The 24,590-nt window shown below is 44.9% G+C and overlaps 1 protein-coding gene across 1 annotated transcript in view; it reads right to left on the bottom strand.

Moving 5' to 3' along the window:
• LOC147122237 (monocarboxylate transporter 13) overlaps positions 1-24,590 on the bottom strand; it is a 50,756-nt gene that overhangs the window by 5,730 nt on the left and 20,436 nt on the right. Inside the window, exons 2-6 of the mRNA XM_085983155.1 lie at positions 23,157-23,292; positions 15,657-15,771; positions 12,498-12,764; positions 11,694-11,837; positions 6,842-7,645 (exon numbers count right to left, since the gene is read on the bottom strand). Of these exons, the coding sequence (XP_085839281.1) occupies positions 6,842-7,645; positions 11,694-11,837; positions 12,498-12,764; positions 15,657-15,663 (1,222 nt within the window). The 5' untranslated portion in view covers positions 15,664-15,771; positions 23,157-23,292. The remainder of the gene's footprint in view (positions 1-6,841; positions 7,646-11,693; positions 11,838-12,497; positions 12,765-15,656; positions 15,772-23,156; positions 23,293-24,590) is intronic.

Here is a 24,590-nt window from a genome sequence, read left to right as displayed (position 1 = left end):
TCAGGACTTATTGAAGAAGAATAAAGGGAAAAATTTGAACTGTGATCTGGGGAACACATTACAAAGTACCTGTATTTATTTGGCCCATTGTATACAGTCATTTTTAACTGGAAATAATTAAAATAAAAGGGATAGAAAGAGAAAGAAGCAAACGACTGGGGCTGTACCAATCAATAATTTTGAAAACTACATGTCCTACCCGTTATTGGACTAAACAACAGTGACTCCACTTCAAAAAGTACTTCATTGGCTGTAAAGCGCTTTGCAACGTCCGGTGGTCGTGAAAGGCGATATATAAATGAAAGTCTTTCTTTTTCCTTTATCAGATATTGATGCAGATTAAATTATCTCAAACACATCAGAATATCTATCAGATATCCATATTTTGTAATTTGTTAATGTCATTCTGAACAATCCCTAGCTCTTTCTCACTATATATTGAAGTTTAACAGCACTTGTTTATAAAGCTAAAAAAAAATGGCCGTCTCTGACCTGCCATCTTCAGTCGAGATTATAATTCTATGGAAACAAATTTCAACAGCCTTTTATGAGTAGCTGACACATTCCCAGAATGCTTCAAATCAGTTAACCTCACAGGGTCATTTTATTTCCATCTAATAATCCACCTTTGTGAATTAAAATGTTCAGGAAAAGAAAAGCTTCTCTCATTTGCGGCATCGGCAGCGGGTGGAGGCAGAGCAGCGCGGCAGAGCGACTTCAAGAGGCCCCAGAGGCTCAGGTAGGCCTCAGTGCGGCATCGGCAGCGGGTGGAGGCGGAGCAGCGCGGCAGAGCGACTACAAGAGGCCCCAGAGGCTCAGGTAGGCCTCAGTGCGGCATCGGCAGCGGGTGGAGGCGGAGCAGCGCGGCAGAGCGACTACAAGAGGCCGCAGAGGCTCAGGTAGGCCTCAGTGCGGCATCGGCAGCGGGTGGAGGCGGAGCAGCGTGGCAGAGCGACTACAAGAGGCCCCAGAGGCTCAGGTAGGCCTCAGTGCGGCATCGGCAGCAGGTGGAGGCGGAGCAGCGCGGCAGAGCGACTTCAAGAGGCCCCAGAGGCTCAGGTAGGCCTCAGTGCGGCATCGGCAGTGGGTGGAGGCGGAGCAGCGTGGCAGAGCGACTACAAGAGGCCCCAGAGGCTCAGGTAGGCCTCAGTGCGACATCGGCAGCGGGTGGAGGCGGAGCAGCGCGACTACAAGAGGCCCCAGGGGCTCAGGTAGGCCTCAGTGCGGCATCGGCAGCGGGTGGAGGCGGAGCAGCGCGGCAGAGCGACTAGAAGAGGCCCCAGAGGCTCAGGTAGGCCTCAGTGCGGCATCGGCAGCAGGTGGAGGCGGAGCAGCGCGGCAGAGCGACTACAAGAGGCCCCAGAGGCTCAGGTAGGCATACCAATCTCCAATCTCAGGCAAGGAGAGAGGTAAAAAGTATTCAAGGTGTGACGTCACCACAAAACAGGTAGGTGATTGGTTGGAGTATTTCTCTCGTTTTAAAACTTTAAGTCTGTGGTTTATAGTTTTTAAGGTTGCTGTGGTGTACCAAGGCCTTTCTGGTGCAGAGTGACTGTTGGTAAACCATTTAACTGGTGTAACTAGAGGGATTGATTTAATTTAAATCCAATTAATTAAAGGGGATACTAGCATCTAAAATCGGACAGAGGGTGTCCATAACTAACAATAAAAAATTTAATTAATTACATAGAATGTAGCAGGTGATGTGTTACTGTTGCGAGATGTGGGAGCCGGTGAACCACATTGAGGCTCACGGTGATTACGTCTGTGACAAGTGTCTACTGCTACAGGAACTCCAGCTCCGTGTTGATGAGCTGGAGTCTGAGCTTCAGACACTGTGACACATCAGGGAGGGGGAGAAGTACCTGGACTCTGTGTATCAGGAGGTGGTCACACCTATGAAGTTAAGTAATTCAGATGTAGCCCATGGTCAGGGACAGGACGGTGTGACTATGAGTGAGGCAGGTACGGGGATCCAGGAGGTAGAGCTGGAGGAGCCGCAGCCCTTGCTCTTGACCAACAGGTTTGAGGTTCTTACTCCCTGTGGGGACAGGAGCAGGGACTGCAGGGAGGATGAGCAACCTGGCCACAGCACCGTGGAACGGGGGGACATTCAAGAGGGGGGAGTAAATAGAAATGTTGTAGTGGTAGGGGATAGTATTATTAGGGGGATAGATAGAGTTCTCTGCAGCCGAGAGCGAGAGTCCCGAAGGCTGTGTTGCCTACCCGGTGCCAGGGTTAAGGACATCTCCTCTGGGCTGGAAAGAAACTTGCAGTGGGAGGGGGTGGATCCAGTTGTCGTGGTCCATGTTGGTACAAACGACGTAGATAGGACTAGGAAGCCAGTTCTGTTAAAGGAGTATGAGCAGCTAGGGGTCAAATTAAAAAACAGAACCTCAAGGGTAATAATCTCTGGATTATTACCTGAGCCACGAGCGAATTTGGCTAGGACAAATAAAATTAGAGAGTTAAATGCGTGGCTCAAAGACTGGTGTGGGAGAAATGGGTTTTGCTTCCTGGGACACTAGCACCAGTACTGGGGCAGGAGGGAGCTGTTCCGTTGGGACGGGCTTCACTTGGCCAGTGCTGGGACTACTGTCCTGGCGGATCATATAACTAGGGCTGTAGAGAGGGCTTTAAACTAACTAGTGGGGGGGAGGTTCCTAGAGAGCAAATAATAGAAATGACAATGGAGAAGGTCATAGACTTAGGTAGCAGTGGGGGAATTAAAAAACGGAACGTGTCAGGAAGGGACAGAAGGTATGGAGTAAAAGGTAAAGTAATAAAAAGGGCAAAAGCAGGAACTAAGTGTCACAAAACATATTTGAAAGTTGTCTATCTGAATGCACGTAGCATTCGTAACAAAATAGACGAGTTAATGGCACAAATAACTACATATGGGTATGATCTTGTGGCCATTACAGAAACATGGCTGCAGGGTGACAATGCCTGGGAATTAAACATACCAGGTTATTTAACGATCAGGAAGGACAGGCAGGAAGGAAGGGGAGGTGGGGTGGCTATGTTAATAAAGGAAGGAATCACTGTAATACAGAGAAATGATATTGGGTCAAAAGATCAGGATAATGAAACAGTTTGGGTGGAGGTAAGGAATAATAAGGGGAAAAAAACACTAGTGGGCGTAGTCTGTAGGCCTCCGAACAGTTGCAACTCTGTTGGACGGAGTATCAATCAGGAAATAGTTGAGGCTTGTAATAAGGGAGCATCTATAATTATGGGGGATTTTAACTATCATATTAATTGGACAAATCAAATTGGGCAGGGCTGCCTTGAGGATGAGTTCATTGAGTGTATTAGGGATGGGTTTCTTGAGCAGTATGTAACTGAACCGACCAGGGGGCAAGCAACCTTAGATCTGGTCCTGTGTAACGAGACAGGATTAATTAAAAATGTCCTAGTAAAGGATCCCCTTGGAATGAGTGACCATAACATGGTTGAATTCCATATTCAATTAGAGGGTGAGAAGGTTGGATCTCAAACAAGCGCGCTAAGCTTGAATAAATGAGACTATGAAGGTATGAGAGCGGAATTGAGTAGAGTGGATTGGGAAAATAGATTAAAGGGTAAGACGATACATGATCAGTGGTGTACATTTAAGGAGTTATTTTACAACTTCCAAAAAATATATATTCCACTGAGAAGAAAAGGGTGTAAAAGAAAAGACAGCCATCCGTGGCTAAGTAAAGAAATTAAGGATAGTATTCAACTAAAAACAAGGGCATATAAGGTAGCCAAATCTAGTGGGAGGATAGAGGATTGGGAAAACTTTAAAAGACAGCAAAAAATAACAAAAAGATTGATTAAGAAAGGGAAGATAGATTATGAAAGTAAATGAGCAAAAAATATAAAAACAGATAGTAAGAGTTTTTATAGTTATATAAAAAGAAAAAGGGTGGCTAAAGTAAATGTTGGTCCCTTAGAGGATGAGACCGGGAAATTAATGGTGGGAAATATGGAGATGGCAAAAACACTGAATGAATATTTTGTATCAGTCTTTACAGTAGAAGACACTAAGAATATCCCAACACTGGACAAACAGGGGGCTATGGGGGGGAGGAGCTAAACACGATCAAAATCACTAAGGAAGTGGTACTCGGTAAAATAATGGGACTCAAGCGGATAAATCACCTGGACCTGATGGCTTACATTCTAGGGTCTTGAGGGAAGTGGCAGTAGGGATTGTGGATGCATTGGTAATAATTTTCCAAAACTCCCTGGACTCAGCAAAGGTCCCGGCAGACTGGAAAACTGCTAATGTAACGCCCTTATTTAAAAAGGGCAGTAGACAGAAGGCTGGAAACTATAGACCGGTTAGCCTAACATCTGTGGTAGGTAAAATATTGGAGTCCATTATTAAGGAGACAGTGACAGGACATTTGGATAATCATAATTTAATAGGACAAAGTCAGCATGGTTTTATGAAGGGGAAGTCATGTTTGACAAATTTGCTGGAGTTCTTTGAGGAAGTAACATACAGGGTGGATAAAGGGGAACCAGTGGACGTAGTGTATTTAGACTTCCAAAAGGCATTTGACAAGGTGCCACACAAAAGATTATTGCTTAAGATAAAAAATCACGGGATTGGGGGTAATATTCTGGCATGGATAAGAGGATTGGCTATCTAACAGAAGGCAGAGAGTTGGGATAAATGGTTCATTCTCGGACTGGCAATCAGTAACTAGTGGTGTTCCACAGGGGTCAGTGCTGGGTCCCCAACTCTTTACAATCTATATTAACGATTTGGAGGAGGGGACCGAGTGTAACATATCAAAGTTTGCAGAGGATACTAAGATGGGAGGGAAAGTAGTGAGTGAGGAGGACATAAAAAACCTGCAAGGGGACATAGACAGGCTAAGTAAGTGGGCAGAGATTTGGCAGATGGAATACAATACTGGAAAGTGTGAGGTTATGCACTTTGGCAGGAAAAATCGTAGAGCAAGTTATTATCTTAATGGCAAGAAACTGGAAAGTACTGAAGTACAAAGGGATCTGGGGGTCCTGGTGCACGAAACTCAAAAGGTTAGTATGCAGGTGCAGCAAGTGATTAAGAAGGCCAATGGAATGTTGGCTTTCATTGCTAGGGGGATAGAATATAAAAATAGGGAGGTATTGCTTCAGTTGTACAAGGTATTGGTGAGACCGCACCTGGAATACTGCATACAGTTTTGGTGTCCATACTTAAGAAAAGACATACTTGCTCTCGAGTCAGTACAAAGAAGGTTCACTCGGTCAATCCCGGGGATGAGGGGATGGACATATGAGGAGAGGTTGAGTAGATTGGGACTCTACTCATTGGAGTTCAGAAGAATGAGAGGCGATCTTATTGAAACATATAAGATTGTGAAGGGGTTGGATTGGGTGGATGCGGGAAGGATGTTCCCGATGATGGGTGAAACTAGAACTAGGGGGCATAGTCTTAGAATAAGGGGCTGCTCTTTCAAAACTGAGATGAGGAGGAACTACTTCACTCAGAGGGTGGTAGGTACATGGAATATGCTGCCCCAAAAAGCTGTAGAAGCTACATCATTACATAAATTTAAAACAGAAATAGACAGTTTCCTAGAAGTAAAGGGAATAAAGGGTTACGGGGAGCGGGCAGGAATTTGGACATGAGTCTAGGTTTGGATCGGACATGGCCCTGTGGGTAGTGGAGCGGGCCCAGGGGCCGTGCAGCCTGATCCTGCTCCTATTTCGTGTGTCTAATTCTGTTAGATTCAGGAGATGGTTCTGTAATAGTAGATTGGCGGTTAGAATCAGATCAGCCATGATCTTATTGAATGGCGGAGCAGGCTCGAGGGGCCGATTGGCCTACTCCTGCTCCTATTTCTTATGTTCTTATTTAGGCCATGAGTCACACAGCGTTGGCCCATGTCTGCGGATGAGTATTTTCATATTGGAATTTGATGGCCACATAAATTGTCAACATGTTCCTTCTGGCTGGCTTGGTAACACGTCAGTGATACAGGTCCGCTCTCTGAATATAAACTTTGTCACTAGCATTATTTTTTTTTTTAAAGGGGAATACCTTTTAAATGCAATATGCAACTTTTTAAATAGCATTTCATTTTTGCAGCCAAGGATACTGATTCCCATTCACTGCAGCACGGTGCAGAAGAACTCGCCTGATACGGGCCAGGAAAGTCAAAGTGACAGCTCTCTCGTCGGCTCATTTTTGACAGGCACAAAAAAGGAAACTCTCATATGTCACACAGTGGACATTTAAAAATGTATTTTTGGATTAATTTGTTTCAAAGTGCTGAATGCAACACTTTTTGCCACCCAGTGTCAACATCCAGCACTCCTAGGTCATGTGCAGCATGCTCCACACGCACAGCAAAGCTCTATTTTTCCACTCCAATAAGGAATCTAATCCCAACCTTAAAAGTGCTCCTTTTCATATACCAGTGAGAATTTTTCCCCCTCCAACCATTGCCATCCATATAGCCATCATTACTCGGCATTGAGTAAGATTGCCAATTAGGTCAAGTGAAGGGCAGCTTTGTGTTGTGTGCAAGAACTAGGTTGATACCACCTTAACTAATTTCACATAAAACCCACATAGCCAGGTGAAAACTAGGTCCCAGAGGTGAAAGATTAATAGCGTGTAAATCAACTACATGACATAATCCTCCAATGTCACAAATTCTGCACAGGAACAGATGTAGCATTTGCTGCAGCAGCAATATCAATATCATGTCTCTGCAAGAGGAGGCAATAAAACCTCCGTATAACAGTGACAATTCCTTAACCTTCTGTCATCACAGATATAGAACCAGTGAAAAGTAAAGGAAATCTAACAGAAGATAATGAAGAACACTACCTGCCAGCGGTGGTCCTATAAGGCATCCAATACTCCTGAAGAACATAATCAACCCAAGCGCATTGTCCAGTTTCTCAATTCCCATCACATCAGTCAGAACCGTGATGATAAGGGCCAAAATGGTCCCGAAGAAGAACCCACAAATACAGCTGAAGATGACGAGCAGGGTGTAATTCTTAGCTACAGGGAAAAGCATGAGAGCAATGCTTAAAATAGTCATCAATATTACTGTAAGGCGGATGGATTTTATAAGGCGTAGGTTAGCTAACCAACCACACCCAAGTCGCCCAATGAGGTCCGCTGCTGACCAGTAAGACATCAATAAAGCTGCTTGAAAATCCAAGATTCCAATACTTTGAGCAAGAGGAATTAAATAGACGACAGGAACGAAGAAGCCCATTACAGAGAAAAACCCAAAGAAGATCAAACAAATAAGCTTTGGCTGTTTCAGAAGAAGTAAATCTAAAAAATGAGCAGGCTTCTTCTTATGCTCTGGACTTGTGCTACACAAATCCTTCCCGGAGGTAGTGGCAGATGATGATGTAGAATTCAGACATTTCTTTTGTGGATGATAGGGCCTCATCAGAGCTCCACAGACACATAGATTCAGCTGGATACCAGCAATGATCATCATTGCTTGTTGCCATGACATTTGGTCGACAAGCCACTGGAAGAATGGCGTGAAGATGAAGGTGAAGACACACTCTCCGCAACTGGCAAGGGCGTTGGCCAATGGCCTCCGTTCTGTGAAGTACTGGGTGACCAGACTTACTGAGGGGACCCAAGCAAATCCATTTCCCAAACCTGAAGGAAAAAAACAGAAATATATATTTTAAAAATACCTTACAGATTTGGAAGAAAAAAATACTAACTGACAGTCTAGGAAAACTAAAAGTATTGCAAACGGTACAATATTAAATTTAGAAAGGAAATTTGGTCGTAATTCATCCATGCAGAAAGATCCTACAATCCTCCCATCACAGCATCTAAATGTTCCTTAAATGATTCTGACGTTTTTACTCTACCATTCTGTAGTACTCTACCATCTCAGGCTTGAATGTCGCCCTATGTCTCAGCAACCAGCACTCGGCACAATATTCAAGGTGTAGTCTGACCAGAGCGTTATATGATTTGAGCATGACTTCTCCGCTGACTTGTACTCTGGTTATATAATTCAGCATTCTATTGGTTGATTGTGCACTCACAAAAAATCTACAGGAAATTCTTCCTCTCTCACGCACACATTCAACATAAGAATTATGATGAAAAGAATTGAAACCATCCCGTGCACACAAGAAATCTTTTAGGGAATTTTATGCGCACAGAAAATGGCATGGAGAGCTGTGAAAACATCCCACCCTGTTCCCTACACAGCTAAAGGAACTGAAAGAATATACAGAAATATTGCCATTCTTATAGCCATTGAGTTCATTATTAAAATTCAGTGTTTAATTCAGGGCCTCAGCAAATCCATTTCCCAAACCTGAAGGAAAAAAACACAGAAATATATATTTTAAAAATACCTTACAGATGTAGTCTGACCAGAGCGTTATATGATTTGAGCATGACTTCTCCGCTGACTTGTACTCTGGTTATATAATTCAGCATTCTATTGGTTGATTGTGCACTCAACAATATCACTTGAGGGTTCTCCCAATCGACCGCTGTAAATTCGGCAGACCAGGTTACATGCCTATCCAAACTTCCCGCCGATCTTCCTTTGAAGTTACAGCAGCCGATCAGGGAAACCCCTGAGGAAATTCCTGACATATGTTTTCAATTAAGGATTCCGCTACTTCTCACAAAGTAGATTTACCATTATTTATTAAGACTGAGGTTAATTTAAAGTAGCAGTGTCACCGTGCTATGTTCAGTTCCTGGAACAGCCAGAAACGGCCGTCCCCAAAACTTCTTGAAAGTCGCGACTTTATCTGACAGAATGCATTTGATGGTGACTGATGCTGTATTTCTTCTTTCTCAATTCTTAAATGGAAATTTTAAAATATGTTTCCGCATAGGCAATCAATCACGTTTGAATGTCATCATGCACTGCTTTTCCATATTAGTGTATTGCCCTCCTCTTAAGATTTGAAAAGTGGAAAATTTATTTTTCTCACTATTTCTAATAAATATAAAAGAAAATACGTACGATTTCACTACAAACAGCAAATAGAGGACATTTTCTCCCTAAGTTTCCATTTACTTAAACTACATATATTAAAATGAAAGAGAGAGAAACTAAAAGAGAGAGATTTTGTCAATGGGGAGCTTTTGGAGGCGGGACTCCCACTTGTTGGGTTTTAGCCCCGCCTCCATCAACTTGTGGCCAACCCACGCTACTTTCCCTTGATTGACCTTGTTAAGCCCGCCCAGCTGGCTTAGCAGGCCAATTAAGGGAAAGCCAGTTACAGGTGACATCAGCGAGTGCCGTTTCATCTGTCAAGAGCTTTTGACAGATGAAATGTCATCGTTTGACAGCTCTGTGAAGCTGTCAAACACTGACAATCTGTCTTCCAAGTTGTGTCTTTACTTAAGACTCAATTAGAAAGCCTTCCTGACCAGAAAGCAGAAGGCTGCAGCTTTTGACAGTTCAGCGGCCATTCTGCTTTCTGTGCCGGTGAGCTGAGGGACTCCTGAGACCTGAAGGGAGGAAGCCTACAGGAAGAAGTAAAGGTAAGTAAAACTTATTAAAACACTTTACACACACCTCACACACTTACCTCTGCACACATGCACCCATTACTCACCTGCACACCGGACATCTCGGCCCCTCCGACCCCCGCAGACCGACTGCCCACCTCGCTGACCCTGGCGAGGTTCGGACCCGTCGGGAAGCCCACACTTCAGGGCTCAAAATAGGGATTAGCAAAAAAACTGCCTGTTAACTACCTGTCGTAGTTAATTGGCATTAATCCCCCCAGCGCGGGTCGGCTACCCACCTCCTGGCTAGATGGGTTGGGCACCCGCCCCCAAATCCTGCCATTTTCTCGGCAGTCCCACCTCCAAACCCGCAAAAATCCAGCCCAAAGTGTGTGAGAAAGACCAGGAAAATGGAAAAACACTCAGAAATGTCTCAAACACTTCAGATAAAATGAACTATTAAGTCCAGTGACTTTAAGTAGGTAAATGGTTTGTGGCTACTTTTTTTTATATAAAAGTGGGAGCAATGACTGGGTTGACAATCCAGTTTTGTCATCAGGTTGCTGACTGCATTTGGCACTACAAGTCTATTATTTGCATATTTTCCTGTTTTCACTATAAGTAAAGCAGTATAACTACAATGGTGTTAATGAACTATTTGTTATGTACAGTAAATAATGATGAAATACATTCTTCCCCAAACTCTAGCCAGTTCTAGAATTTAACAGCACAGAAGGAAGCCATTCAGCCCACAATGCCTGTGCCGGCTCGCTGAAAGAGCTCTCCACTTAGTCTATTTCCCCACACTCTTCATTTTTATTTTTCAAATATCTATCTACTTCCCTTTTAAAAGATATTATGGATTCTACTTCCACCACTGTCTCTGGCAAGGCATTCTGGCCCAGAAATTCAGGAGCACATATTTTTGGGTGCACAGGGGGGTGCAAAGGATAAACACCCTATGCCAGAATGGTGGGGTCCGAGACTCCCAAGATATTGGGCCTCAGACCACACAGTAACAGGGTGTAGCATCCCGCTGGCGAAGACTGGCATGGCTCTCGGGTAAGTGGGTCAGGATCGGATCTTTGGTGGGGGGGTGGGGGGGGGAGAGATTGGAGTCGTGGAGGTCAGGATTGGGTTTGGGGGGCCTGGAGTCGCTCGAGCTGGGGGTCCGGGGCCTGGTGATCTCAGGGTTGAGAGGTGGGCTGGGAGTGTGGGAGATTGGGGGTTTTGGGCCAGAAACGTGGGCGATCGGAGGGTCGGGAGAGGAGGCCTGGGTGCTGGGGAGGATCGGGGGGTCGCGAGGGTGGTTAAATGTGAGGTTGGGAGGAGTACTCCTACTCTGGCTGGCTCTATATTCAGGTAAGTTACTTGCAATCTTTGTTGCAGGCAATCCTTAGAGCTGGTTTCCCAGAGTTTCTCGCCTCTCTCCTCATCAATAAAACCTCTCATCTCTGGTATCATCATAGTGAATCTCTTCTGCACCTTCTCCATAGCCTCGATTTAAGTAAAGACATCATAAACAGGATACAATATTCTAGCTGCGGCCTGACCAAAGATTGGTATAGTTTGGTATTACCTCTATGCTTTGAATTCTATGCACCTGTTCATAAAAATTAAGTTCAATTTTAATGTGTGTTTAAAAGTGGAGATGAGGTAGAAGATCAGCCATGATCTTATTGAATGCAGAGCAGGCTCAAAGGGCCAAATGGCTCCTGCGCCTGCTCCTATTTCTTATGTTCTTATGTAAGAGTAGGTTTCATTTACTTTTGTTAAACCTTACCTAGCAGTCCTCTAAAATAGCTCGCTGTACCGCTTTTCAGATTAACTGGATTAAGGGAGAAGTCGTCCATTTTGGCTGCACTACATGCTGCTCGGAAGGTAATGGGGTCAGGTGAATGGATATAAACACAGCTACAACCCACTCAGCTCAACTATTCTTAAAAGGCCACCAGCAAGGTCATTGGAATGTTAATCCACTCGAAGTTAATTAGGATACAATTAAATTATAACATTACATTTTATAAAAGGAAAATATGAGTAATACAAAGTCATTACGAATCTGTACATCAAGAGCTTCAGATAACCTCATTGACCCTGAAAGTTTAACTTGAGTACTTCCTACCAGTCATCTGAATGAACCCTTTTACAGAATTTCATTCTCCAGGTCTACACACATACGCACTGATGTAGGTTTAACTCACTCAATTACCTACGAGAAAACCTGTTGTGAGATACATCCACAACAGACTGAAGCCGAAGGATCCTAGCAGCATGCCCAGCATGGAGAGTATCCCACCGGTGACGATGATAACTCTGTGCGACAGCAGGAGACTGAGAGCACTGGCTAGTGGAGCTGCGGGGACAACAATGAAACACAGTTAAATAGCCATGCTTATTCTAATCTCAGACTTTTTAGGTCTATGAAGCATTAATTTTGAATGAGATTAGAATTAATAACTAGCAAACAACTTGACCAAGTTGGTGAGAATTAATGTGTACTAAAAGAATGCAAGCATAAAATAAGTATCCTAGAATGCCACAGGCCATTTCAGCCATCGAGTCTCGCTGTTGTTTTTCGCCACATCAGCCACCTAGTCTAATCTCATTCTCCTGTTCACTCTCCATCTACATATCTCGAACATATTTTTAAAAACATATTAAAAAGGACCACAAGTCTATTGTGCACAAATTCTCCTGCACATACAGTTACAATTTTTGAGTAATTCTGTTTTAAAATGAAATGCATCAATTTGGAGGCAAAATTGTACACAAGAAAGCAGCTAGTAGTGAGTAAAATCACCAATAGGCCATAAAATGTTGAAAGGTCCCTCAAATATTAAAGAGATTTGAGCATTTATTCAACCTAGCACTAACTCAGAACTGTAGCCCAAGTTTTGCTCACTCATTACATTAATGCTCTTTTAACCGTAACTTAAATGAAATGTGGGTGGTCCAGGGGGGTGAGGACTACATTCGGAAGGTTACATTACCAAGATCAGTGACGGATACTTACAACCCAAATGAAATACAGCCACAGTGATCGCACTGATCCAGGAAACCTTAAAGGCAAGTGTGTCAAAGTACTCCTGGATGTCAAGGAAAAAGATTCCAAATGATTTCAGAAAGGACATCGCCAGCCCACTTGTAACAAAGCACGAGGCTACTATCACCCATCCGTAGCCACCGTCTGTGTATTTTGGAGTGGGGAGGCTGTTATTGGGCTCTTCGGTAGCAGAGTCGGCAGCTCCGGGTTCCTTTGACATTGTAATTTCCTCTGAATCTAATGAATAAAAACATTATGTAAGGTAATCATTCAGTTCTGTTCAACTAGTTTTGGTGGAGCGTCAACCCAAGACATCTTTCTCTGTTAGAGTTGGATGACCTGCCGTTCATTTTCAGCATTTTCTGTGGCAGTTTTTTTCTAGATTGTCAGCATTCACTGTTTTTGTTTTCATTTCAATTATGTAATATTAGCCCTGAATTTCTTTGACGTCAGTTATGCCATTGTTGCACCGGAAGGATTTACACACAAGTTTCCTGGCACAGGCTAATTGAAATATGCTTGCTGCTGCTCTGGTGTAACTCGAGTGCAGGAACTGTACAAGTTGCTGACCAGCGCCACCCACCCCCACCTTTTCCAGGAAACTTCAGCAGCACCAGCAGAGCACTGTCTGATGGTAAGGTAAACAGATAACAAGTGGTTTCACTGACACTTTCTGCCAAATCACTTGATAGCATCTCACACGCACAGCATCAGTCCAGATTGGCACCATTATCCCCACACGAGTGCCAGCTGTGCCCACTGGGCACCACGCCAGGGCAGCAGAAGCCCAACTGACTTCTCTGATGAAGCCTTCCTCTAAAAGGTTCAAGACAGGAGCCTCACACTCCTGGGCCTTTCACCAACCCAGATGCCATACTCAGCCTGCAAGAAGCTGGCACTCCCAACTCCCTCAACCGCAGTATTGAACAACAGTGCAGAAGTTAGAACTGAAAACACTTCACAAGTGCAGGCAAAGGTGGCATGTCACTACACTCTCCCTTTCTTTCCCTGCCCACTCTGGGCAACCAGAACATAGGAACAGGAGTAGGCCATTCAGCCCCTCGAGCCTGTTCCGCCATTCAATGAGATCATGGCTGATCTGTATCCTAACTCCACCCACCCGTCTTGGCTCCATATCCCTCAATATCCTTGGCTAGCAAAAAATCTAGCGATCTCAGATTTTAAATTATTGATTGAGCTAGCATCTACTGCTTTTTGAGGGAGAGAGCTCCACACTTCTGCCACCTTTTGTGTGAAGAAGTGTTTTCTAATTTCTCTCCTGAATGGCCTGGCTTTGATTTTAAGGTTATGTTCCCTTGCCCTAGACTCCCCCACCAGCGGAAAAAGTTTCTCTCCATCTACCCCATCAATTCCTTTCAAAATCCTAAAAACCTTAATCAAATCACCCCTTAACCTTCTATATTCCAGGGAATACAAGCCTAGTTTATGTAATCTCTCCTCATAACTTAACCCTCGGAGCCTTGGTAACAGTCTGGTGAATCTGCGCTGCACTCCTTCCACGGCCAATATATCCTTTCTAAGGTGTGGTGCCCAGAACTGTGCCCAGTACTCCAGATGTGGTCTAACCAGGGCTTTGTACAGCTGCAGCAAAACCTCCTCCCCTTTATATTCTAACCCTCTAGTCATAAAGTCTAATAATTCATTAGCCTTTTTGATTATTTTTTGTACCTGACGTGATCTGTGCACGTGGACCCCTAAATCTCTTTGGACCTCCACTGTTCCTAGCTTTACATCATTTAAAAAAAATACTTGGATACATCCTTTTTGGTCCAAAATGGATGACCTCACACGTACCTGCGTTGAAATCCATCTGCCACAGTTTTTCCCCACTCACTTAATCTACCAATGTCTCTTTGTAATGTTATGCTCCCGACTATATTACTTGCTATGTCACCAACCTTTGTGTCATCGGCAAACACGGATATATGGCTCTCTTCACCCTCTTAAAGCAACACTCACACAGCTAAGCCTTCACACTACACTCTGTGTAAGGGCACCAACAACTCCCCTAACACACACCAACTGCACTGCACAACACAAAACACCTTCTGACATTCTAATATCCTCACACCTCCACATCTCTGACTTCTCCTCTCCCATTGTAATTGCCACACACTCCTTAATCGACAGCCTTGGGAGGAACATGTGAGTTTTGACCTATGGTCCGCAAAGCTCTCCACCACTGGGGTTGTCCTCGCCTCATGTCTGGGTCTATTGTAGACTAATGGATAGCGATTGATTGCTACGATTCGGCAACTCTACTACCTTCGTATCATGCAACAAAGGCAAGGATATTGAAATATTTTTAGATTTTAGTTTGTACCTGCTAGTTGGGGGAGGGAGGGGTAGGTAGTTGGCTCCTTGTAGAGCCTAGTGTTAGTGGAGGTGGTGGGGATGCAGCCTTCTAGTAGTGAGGCATCTGTAAGACATGCGATAGTCAACCTCAAAATGGAGGCAGCTCTTGGTGCGATTCCTTAGCATGGGGTAGAACCACGCTATAATCCAGCAGCTTTACCAATGCATACAAAATGGTTCAGATTTGGTTTTGCAAATCCTCAAATTTCAGATATATGGAAGCAAAATTCACCTTCGGCAGGGGCACAAACGGGCGTTAGAAGATCGGCCGCCCGTTATACACCCTGCCCGACTTTGCTTATTGACTTCATTGCCCATTTTGTATCCCCGGCGAAGGTGAAAATCATCTCCCTAAACTCTAAATTAACATGAATTCTCTACTATGTATACAAGATCCTTCATTTGTGATTTACGTATTTATGCATTCATTGTGAAAAATGCAACAAAAAGTGTACAAAATCACATAAGGCCAGAGATTACTGTTGCTGATCAGTGGACAAATGCTTAAAGCATTGATGTGACATTCTTCTATTCATTATTCTAACAGAGCCATTAGCCCAATTTTCTTAAAGTAGTGGGCAGACGTTTACCTTCGAAATTTGTTGCGCATTTGTCCGCTATTATCTGCAATGGTAACCCTTAGCCTATAAACTGTTACAAAATAATGTACAGAGCAGATAAGTTAAACACCGGAGGAAATGACAGCACAAAAATTATTTCTACTTTTAGCACTCAAACAATAAAACAAATTACCATTCATTCCTCCGTTGTCTCTTGTGGAACAAACTGTTTATACAGAGAGTTGAGGATAACACCAGGTTGGGGGCGGGGGGAAAGAGAGATATTCCTCCCAAGTCAAATGGTTGTTCTGCAAATGGAGAAGTACATGTATCACATCAGCAGCAGCTTTATTAAGCCCCACCTACTACAATCAGCCACAGTCTTTCCCAAACATAGCAAGCGGAAAGTCTAAAGTGTACTTAACTTTAAATAGTCACTGCACTGTGCATTTGCCCGTACCACCTTACCTGCTGTTACAGTCACTCAAGTTGAAGGCTTTGATAGATATTAAGGCCTCGTTTATCAAACGACTGTGTCTGGTTCTAAGCAGAATTCCTAATTTGGAAGAATGAAAGATTGATGTGCATTTTTATAGAGCCTTTCACGGCCCCAGGACGTCTCAAAACGCTTTACAGCCAATTGTACTTTTTAAAGTGTAGTCACTGTGGTAATGTCGGAAAATCGGCAGCCACTTTGCACACAGCAAGTTCCCACAAACAGCAATGTGATAAATTACCAGATAATCTGTTTCAGTGATGTTGGTTGAGGGATAATATTGGTCAGGGCACCAGGGGAGAACTCCCCTGCTCTTCTTCGAATAGTGTCACGGGATCTTTTACCACCGGAGATGATCCACTTAGTTTAACATCTCATCCAAAAGGCGACAACTCCAACAGTGCACAGCACTCCCTCAGTACATGAGTGTCAGCCTAGATTCTGACTCAGAGAGGCAAGAATGCGACCAACTGATCCACAGATGACATCAGTTTTGTCAGTATCACTAGGTAATTAAAAATTAGCTCCAGAAGCTTGTTGGGTTAATCAGACCTTTTATATGCAGGAAGTGGCTCTGTTCAATGTCTGTGCGATATCTGACGAATCAGTATTGGTTTTAAATAGATGCTCTATTCATGAACAGCATGCAGAGGAAAACGCTTAAGTTGGCAAGAGGACAGAGGGATTGAGGGAATGGGTGGAGCAGAGTACAAATCACAAGAATGATATGACATGCCAAGTGACTGATAACAACTCCTGGTACTTACTGTACATTACAGATTTCACTGAAAGGGAACCTCTTTCTCACCCTGATATTGACCAGATTAATTTGTGTTATCTCATCTACCCAAAGCCAGTTTCAAAGTTAATAGTTTCCAGTTGCTGAGAGCACCATCAACTGCTCACGGCATGTGTCATGATTAGGTGGGAATGCCAAACTACTGGCTGAAATCAGATACAAACTAGGGGCCAACTGCAAATGTAAGTAAACTAGCAGTCCTACATCAGAGGCAGCGCACCCCACCAATAAAACAGGTGATTTCAACACACGCTTCAACAGCACCATTGCCTCTCACAAGCTGCAGACATGCAACGTGGCTAAAAGCTGGGACTGTCACTGGGCTCCCACAAATCTGTGAAGCAGCATCACCATTGTTGGCCGAGGCAGTCCTTCCACGGCCAATGAGAATGGGTATCAGCGCTAGAGAAATAATTGTTGTTGCCTACAGCTTTAAAACAGCTGTACATTCCTAATTAACAACAGAAAACACTGGAAAAACTCAGCGGGCCCGGCAATATCCGTGGAGAGAGAAACAGAGTCAACGTTTCAGGTCGATGACCCTTCGTCAGGACTGAGAAAAAAAGCAGGAAATGAAACAGATTAAGAAGCAAGTTTGGGTGCTGGTAAATGGGGGAGGGGATGAAAGAACAAAAGGGAAGGTCTGGGAGGGGTGAGGAGACATTAAGAGATATTCAAGGCGAGACGAGATGGTAATGGGACAGGTAAAGAGACAAAGGATGGCTCTAAATGAAGTGTGAAATGCGCTGGCAGAATGAAAGACAGCTGCCATGTGGGAGAGAGAAAAAAAAGGAAAAGGCACAAATCAAAAGTGTGGATAAAAAATAAACTCGTACATATACAGTTGTTGTTTTTGAAGTTAATGTATCTGCCCTACAATATACATGGGACAGTTTCCACAGCAGTGGGATGCAAAACTGCTTCAGGAAGTAGATCTCCAACATTAAATGCTGTATTTTTCTCTTTTAGCCGACTACAGATTAATAATGCGTACTTTGTAGAATTTATTGGGGCAGTTTTAAAGTGGTGGCTGCGCACCACTTTGTTTGTATAGTTTCCACGATTTGCAAATCCAGTAGAATTAGTGGGCAGTGAACAGCCTAATGAGGACTCACCTGTAATAAAGCGGTTATGGTTTGAAAATTGGTTAACAGACAGGAAACAGAGAGTAGGAATAAATGGGACTTTTTCGGGGTGGCAGGCTGTGACTAGTGGGGTACCGCAGGGATCAGTGCTTGGGCCCCAGCTATTCACAATATATATATCAATAATTTGGATGAAGGAACCAGAGGATTCCCCTCTACCGTGGTTGACACTGCCCTCGACCGTGTCAGTTCCATCTCCCGCACTTCTGCCCTCACCCCTGCCCCTCCCTCCCGGAACCACGATAGGGTTCCCCTTGTCCTCACCTTTCACCCCACCAGCCTCCACATTGAACGGATCATCCTCCGGCATTTCCGCTACCTCCAAAGTGATCCCACCACCAAACGTATCTTCCCCTCCCCTCCCCTTTCAGCATTCTGTAGGGACCGCTCCCTCCGAGGCACCCTAGTCCACTCCTCTATCACCCCAAACAGCCCTTCCCCTTCGCCTGGCACCTTCCCGTGCAAGCGGAGGAGATGTAACACCTGCCCCTATACCTCCCCCCTTCCCACTGTCCAGGGCCCCAAACACCCCTTCCAGGTGAAACAGCGATTTACTTGTACTTCTCGCAATCTAGTATACTGTATTCGCTGCTCACGCTGTGGTCTCCTCTACATTGGGGAGACCAAATGCAGATTGGGTGACCGCTTTGCGGAACACCTCCGTTCAGTCCGTAAGGGTGACCCCGAGCTTCCGGTCGCCTGTCATTTTAATTCACCGCTCCATTCCCACTCGGACCTCACTGTCCTTGGCCTCTTGTATTGTTCCACGGAAGCTCAACGTAAACTCGAGGAACAGCACCTCATCTTCCGATTAGACACTCTGCAGCCTTCCGGACTCAATATCGAGTTCAACAATTTCAGATCATAACCTCAGCCCCTATTACACATTTTTTCTTGTAATTTTTCCATTCCTTTCCCCCGCCCCCACCCTTTCCTTTTGTTTCTCTCTCACACCTGGCAGCTATCTCTTGCCCTGCCAGTACACTTTACACCTAATCTCAGCCTATTACCATCTTGTCTAGCTCTTTTGTTTCTTTCACTTCTTTTGTCCGATCGCAGCCCTGCCTTCGATCTAATTTCTTTTCTTTCCAGTTTCGAAGAAGGGTTCGACCCGAAACATCAACTCAAATTTCTCTCCACGGATGTTGCCTGACCTGCTGAGTTTTTCCAGCATTTTCTGTTGTTATTTTGTAATATTTCTAAGTTTCTTGACGACACGAAACTAGGTAGGATTGTGAGTTGTGAGGAAGCTGCAAAGAGGCTTCAAGGCGATTTAGACAAGTTCAGTGAGTGGGCAAATACATGGCAGATGCAGTATAATGTGGATAAATGTGAAGTTATCCACTTCCATAATTCGGTGAGATTTAAGGTAGTCATGGTAAAAGGACAAAGATGGACCGGAAATAAAGGTTCTAAATTGGGGGAAGGACGGTTTTAATATGATAAGGCAGGATCTGGCCAAAGTTGACTGGGATCAGCTACTTGTAAGAAAACCCACATCAGAGCAGTGGGAGTCTTACAGAAAGGAAATAGAGAGAGTACAACACCAACATGTTCCCGTAAAGGTCAAGGGTGGGACCAACATACCTAGGGAACCCTGGATGTCAAGGGATATACAAGAATGGATTAGGAAAAAAAAGGAGACTTTTGGCAGATACAAAGGACTAAAAACAGTGGAAGCCCTAGAGGAGTATAGAAAGTGCAGGGGGGTACTTAAAAAAGAAATTAGGAGAGCGAAGAGGGGGCATGAAAAAATACTGACGGGCAAAATAAAGGAAAATCCCAAGGTGTTTTATAAGTATATTAAGGGCAAGAGAATAACCAGGGAAAGAGTAGGGCCCATTAGGGACCAAAGTGGCAATCTGTGTGTAGAGCCGGAAGATGTAGGTGAGGTTTTAAATGAATATTTTGCATCTGTGTTCACTATGGAGAAGGATGATGTAGGCATAGAAATCAGGCAGGGGGGTTGTGATATACTTGAACAAATTAGTATTGAGAGGGAGGAGGTACAAGCGGTTTTAGCGGGCTTAAAAGTGGATAAATCCTCAGGCCCAGACGAGATGTATCCCAGGCTGCTGTGTGAGGCAAGGGAGGAGATTGCAGGGGCTCTGACACAAATTTTCAGAACCTCTCTGGCCACAGGGGAGGTGCCAGAGGACTGGCGAACAGCTAACGTAGTACCATTATTCAAGAAGGGTAGTAGGGATAAACCAGGGAATTACAGGCCAGTGAGTAGGGAAATTATTGGAAAAAATTAATGGGAAATTAACATCAGTGGTAGGGAAATTATTGGAAAAAATTCTGAGGGACAGAATTAGTCTCCACTTGGAGAGGCAAGGATTAATCAAGGATAGTCAGCTTGGCTTTGTCGGGGGGAGATCATGTCTAACCAATTTGATTGAATTTTTCGAGGGGGTGACTAGGTGTATGGATGAGGGTAGTGCAGTTGATGTAGTCTACATGGACTTCAGTAAAGCTTTTGACAAAGTCCCGCATGGGAGACTGGTCAAGAAGGTAAGAGCAGGGCAATTTGGCACATTGGATCCAAAATTGGCTTAGTGGCAGGGGGTGATGGTCGAAGGTTGTTTTTGTGACTGGAAGCCTGTGTCTAGTCATGTACCAGTGGTGTACCACAGGGATCAATGCTGGGTCCTTTGCTGTTTGTAGTGTACATTAATGATTTAGATATGAATGTAGGAGGTATGATCAGTAAGTTCGCAGATGACACGAAAATTGGGGGCGTGGTAAATAGCGAGAAGGGAAGCCTCAGGCTACAGGATGATATAGACGGGTTGGTCAGATGGGCAGAACAGTGGCAAATGGAATTTAACCCTGAAAAGTGTGAGGTGATGCATTTTGGGAGGACTAACAAGGCAAGGGAATACACAATGAATGGTAGGACACTAGGAAGGACAGAGGATCAGAGGGACCTTGGTGTGCATGTACACAGATCCCTGAAGGCAGCAGGACAGGTAGATAAGGTGGTTAAAAAGGCATATGGGATACTTGCCTTCATTAGCCGAGGCATAGAATATAAGAGCAGGGAGGTTATGATGGAGCTGTACAAAACGCTAGTTAGGCCACAGCTGGAATACTGTGTGCAGTTCTGGTCGCCACACTATAGGAGGGATATGATTGCATTGGAGAGGGTGCAGAGGAGATTCACCAAGATGTTACCTGGGCTGGAGCGCTTCAGCTATGAAGAGAGACTGGATAGGCTGGGGTTGTTTTCCTTAGAGCAGAGAAGGCTGAAGGGGGACCTGATTGAGGTGTACAAAATTATGAGGGGCATAGATAGGGTAGATAGAAAGGAACTTTCCCCCTTAGTAGAGGGGTCAATAACCAGGGGCATAGTTTCAAGGTAAGGGGCAGGACGGTTAGAGGGGATTTGAGGAAAAACTTTTTCACCCAGAGGGTGGTTGGAATCTGGAACTCACTACCTGAAAGGGTGGTAGAAGCAGGAACCCTCACAACATTCAAGAAGCATTTAGATGAGCACTTGAAATGCCATAGCATACAAGGCTACGGACCAAGTGCTGGAAAATGGGATTAGAATAGCCAGGGCTTGATGGCTGGCGCGGACACGATGGGCCGAAGGGCCTCTTTCTGTACTGTATAACTCTATGGGGGAAAAATTCGGTGGGCTGCGCCACCAGTTAGCGCCTAAAGAGGGCACTCAGTGGCTTTAACGCCACTGGGCACGCCTCCCACGATATTTAGCGGGGCGCCAATGGCGGCATTAGCCTGTAGCGCTGCACCGCCACCGATGACATCATCGGTGTGCGCAGCGCCTCGCTACCACCCCGATCGCGATATCCGTTCGTGCCCACCTCTGTAACGCCGGTCGCAAATCGCGCCCGGTTCACGGGGCCTACCTGTGGCGGCAGTGGCGCAAATTAAGGTGGAGGTGCGGGGCGGCCATTTTTTCCGGTGGCCGCCTGCCAGCACCTCCGTCCCCGGCCTCCTGATCCCCACCCCCCCCCCCCCACCCCGGGCAGTGCCGGCTGTATCCAGAGAGCCCGGCACTTCTCCTCGGTGCCGGGCTCTTTTGCCGGCACTCGCGATCGGTCATCGCGCTGGTGCAGGCCCCTCCCCCTTAAGAAGGGGAGGAAGGCCTGTAGTACTGCAGCGCGCCGTGCCGCAGCGTGTGGCGCTGCGGCACGTTGCGCTGCGATATTCAGTTTCAGCGCCCTAAGAGGGACGCGGGGGCGCCTCGAGCAGCGTCCCGCGTCCCTCTTGGAGCGCTCAAGATGAATTTCCGGCGGGCGCAACGGCTCCGATCGCAGCAGTAATTCCAGCGCCCAGGCGAGCTGGGCGCCCCGTTTGCGGCGCCACCGAATTTCTAGGCCTATGACTCTATGACTTCGGTAGGAAAAACAGAAAGGCAGAGTAATATTTAAATCGTGTTAGATTGAGAAATGTTGATGTACAAAGGGACCTGGGAGTCCTTGTACACCAGTCACTGAAAGCAAACATGCAGGTGCAGCAAGCAGTTAGGAAGGCAACTGGTATGTTGGCCTTCATTGCAAGAGGATTTGAGTACAGGAACAAGGGTGTCTTATTACAGTTGTACAGGGCCTTGGTGAGACCACACCTGGAGTACTGTGTGCAGTTTTGGTCTCCTTACCTAAGAAAGGATATACTTGCCATAGAGGGAGTGCAGCGAAGGTTCACCAGACTGATTCCTGGGATGGCAGGACTGTCGTATATAGCGAGATTGGGTTGACTAGGCCTGTATTCACTAGAATTTAGAAGAATGAGAGGGGATCTCATTGAAACGTATAAAATTCTGACAGGGCTAGACAGACTGGATGCAGGGAGGATGTTTCCCCTAGCTGGGGGGTCTAGAATGAGGGGGTCACAGTCTCAGGATACAGGGTAGGACATTTAGAACTGAGATGAGGAGAAATTTCTTCACTCAGAGGGTGGTGAACCTGTGGAATTCTCTACCACAGAAGGCTGTGGAGGCCAAGTCACTGAATATATTTAAGGAGATAGATTTCTAGACACAAAAGGCATCAAGGGGTATGGGGAGAGGGCGGGAATATGGTGTTGAGACAGAGGATCAGCCATGATCATATTGAATGGCAGAGCAGGCTCGAAGGGCCGAATGGCCTACTCCTGCTCCTATTTTTCCATGTTTCTATGTTATTGTACTTGTGAAGTACACAAGTTACCATTTAATTGGCCACAGAGCAAACAAATATTTAAAGATTGGTTGAATGGAGATTATGTAAAGTGTGGTTCACTGACCTGGTGCTGCACGTCCATCGAGATATTGAGACACATGTTGCAGTTCCGGCAGTGGGGAGAAGGACGCTGTCCCACGGAGACCATGAACAATCAGCACAGCAGTGGACAGCTTCAAATCTGTAAAAGGTTACACAACCTGAAAAAGAGAATCACAATGATGGTTTTCAGTAAAATTCCGCCAGAAGTCAGGGCGGGCGCATGTTGGCAAGATCAGGTACCTCAGAGAAGGTAACAAGATTTTCCACCAGGAGCAGGAAGCATGCTTCAGACCATTTGCTATGTACCATATTAAATATATATCCCATGCTGTGTGCCAAAAATTACATCATCTCTGAAGTCGTGAAAGGCACTCTATAAAAGCAAAAATTTCATTCACTTTGCTTCCAATTTCCACCCTTCTGCCACCTTCATGTATACTTTTTTCCCTCTCACATGGCAGCTGTTGATGATTCTGCCATTGCCATTTACACCTCATCTAGAGTCATCTTTTGTTTCTTAACTTGTCCCATTACCATCTCCATTTGCCTTGCACCATCATCCCTTTTGTCTCTTCCAGCCTATCACAGACCTTCCCTTTTGTTCTTTCCTCCCCTCCTCTCTTTCCCTGCCCCACACTTGCTTAAATATCTGTTACTTCTCCAACTTTTTCCAGTTCTGACAAAGGGTCACCGACCTGAAACGTTAACTCTGTTTCTCGCTCCACGATGCTGCCTGACCTGCTGTGTGTTTCCAGCATTTTCTGTTGTTGAAATGCAAAGCTTTATTTTCTTTTTCTTTATTTGTTCTACTGAAACTGTAAAAGCACTTGGATCAAAGTTGCTTCTAAATGTGACTGTGTGCTACCCCATCCAAAGTAGCAGGTTTAAAGATGTATTTTCCATGAACTGAAAGATACACTCAGTGACTACCTATTGTGTTGTAAAACATCCAGGCCTTGAATTTCCTGCCTGGGCCCATCCCAGAAGTTAGAGTCGAAAATGGGCCCATTCCCGTGCCCATTCTCCTGAACTCAAGATACACCAGAATTCCCTGCTAATCTAATTAGAATACACCGAATGTAAAAATGGACATAAATCCGCATAAACAATCAAGGCCCAAGCAAAGCACCAAGCTCGCATCATATATTCTTTCTTTAAATATGAAAATTAAAGTTTCAGCTCCTTCAACTATCATTCATGCAGATTAGGCACTCATGTTTAAGAACCTGCAATCAGGAAAGCTTTTCCATTTTTAATGTGACTTATACCTATGCCATAAAAATGCATTAAAAGGAACAGGAAGTACAGACCAGGTCTCGGTGAGGATAAATTATTTAGAAAAACGCATTAAAAATAGCAATAAAACAGCAGAAAAATGACTGTGTCTTGCTGCACCTGACAATTTTAAGAGGGTCTCTGAGCAAGCGCAATTCAGAAAACTGGTATATGAGGCTCT

The sequence above is a fragment of the Somniosus microcephalus genome, chromosome 3 (genome assembly GCF_052327205.1).
Source record: "Somniosus microcephalus isolate GS21.2 chromosome 3, FLI_Smic_1.0, whole genome shotgun sequence".
NCBI lineage: Eukaryota > Metazoa > Chordata > Chondrichthyes > Squaliformes > Somniosidae > Somniosus > Somniosus microcephalus.
This window is presented reverse-complemented; position numbering and strand designations above follow the sequence as displayed.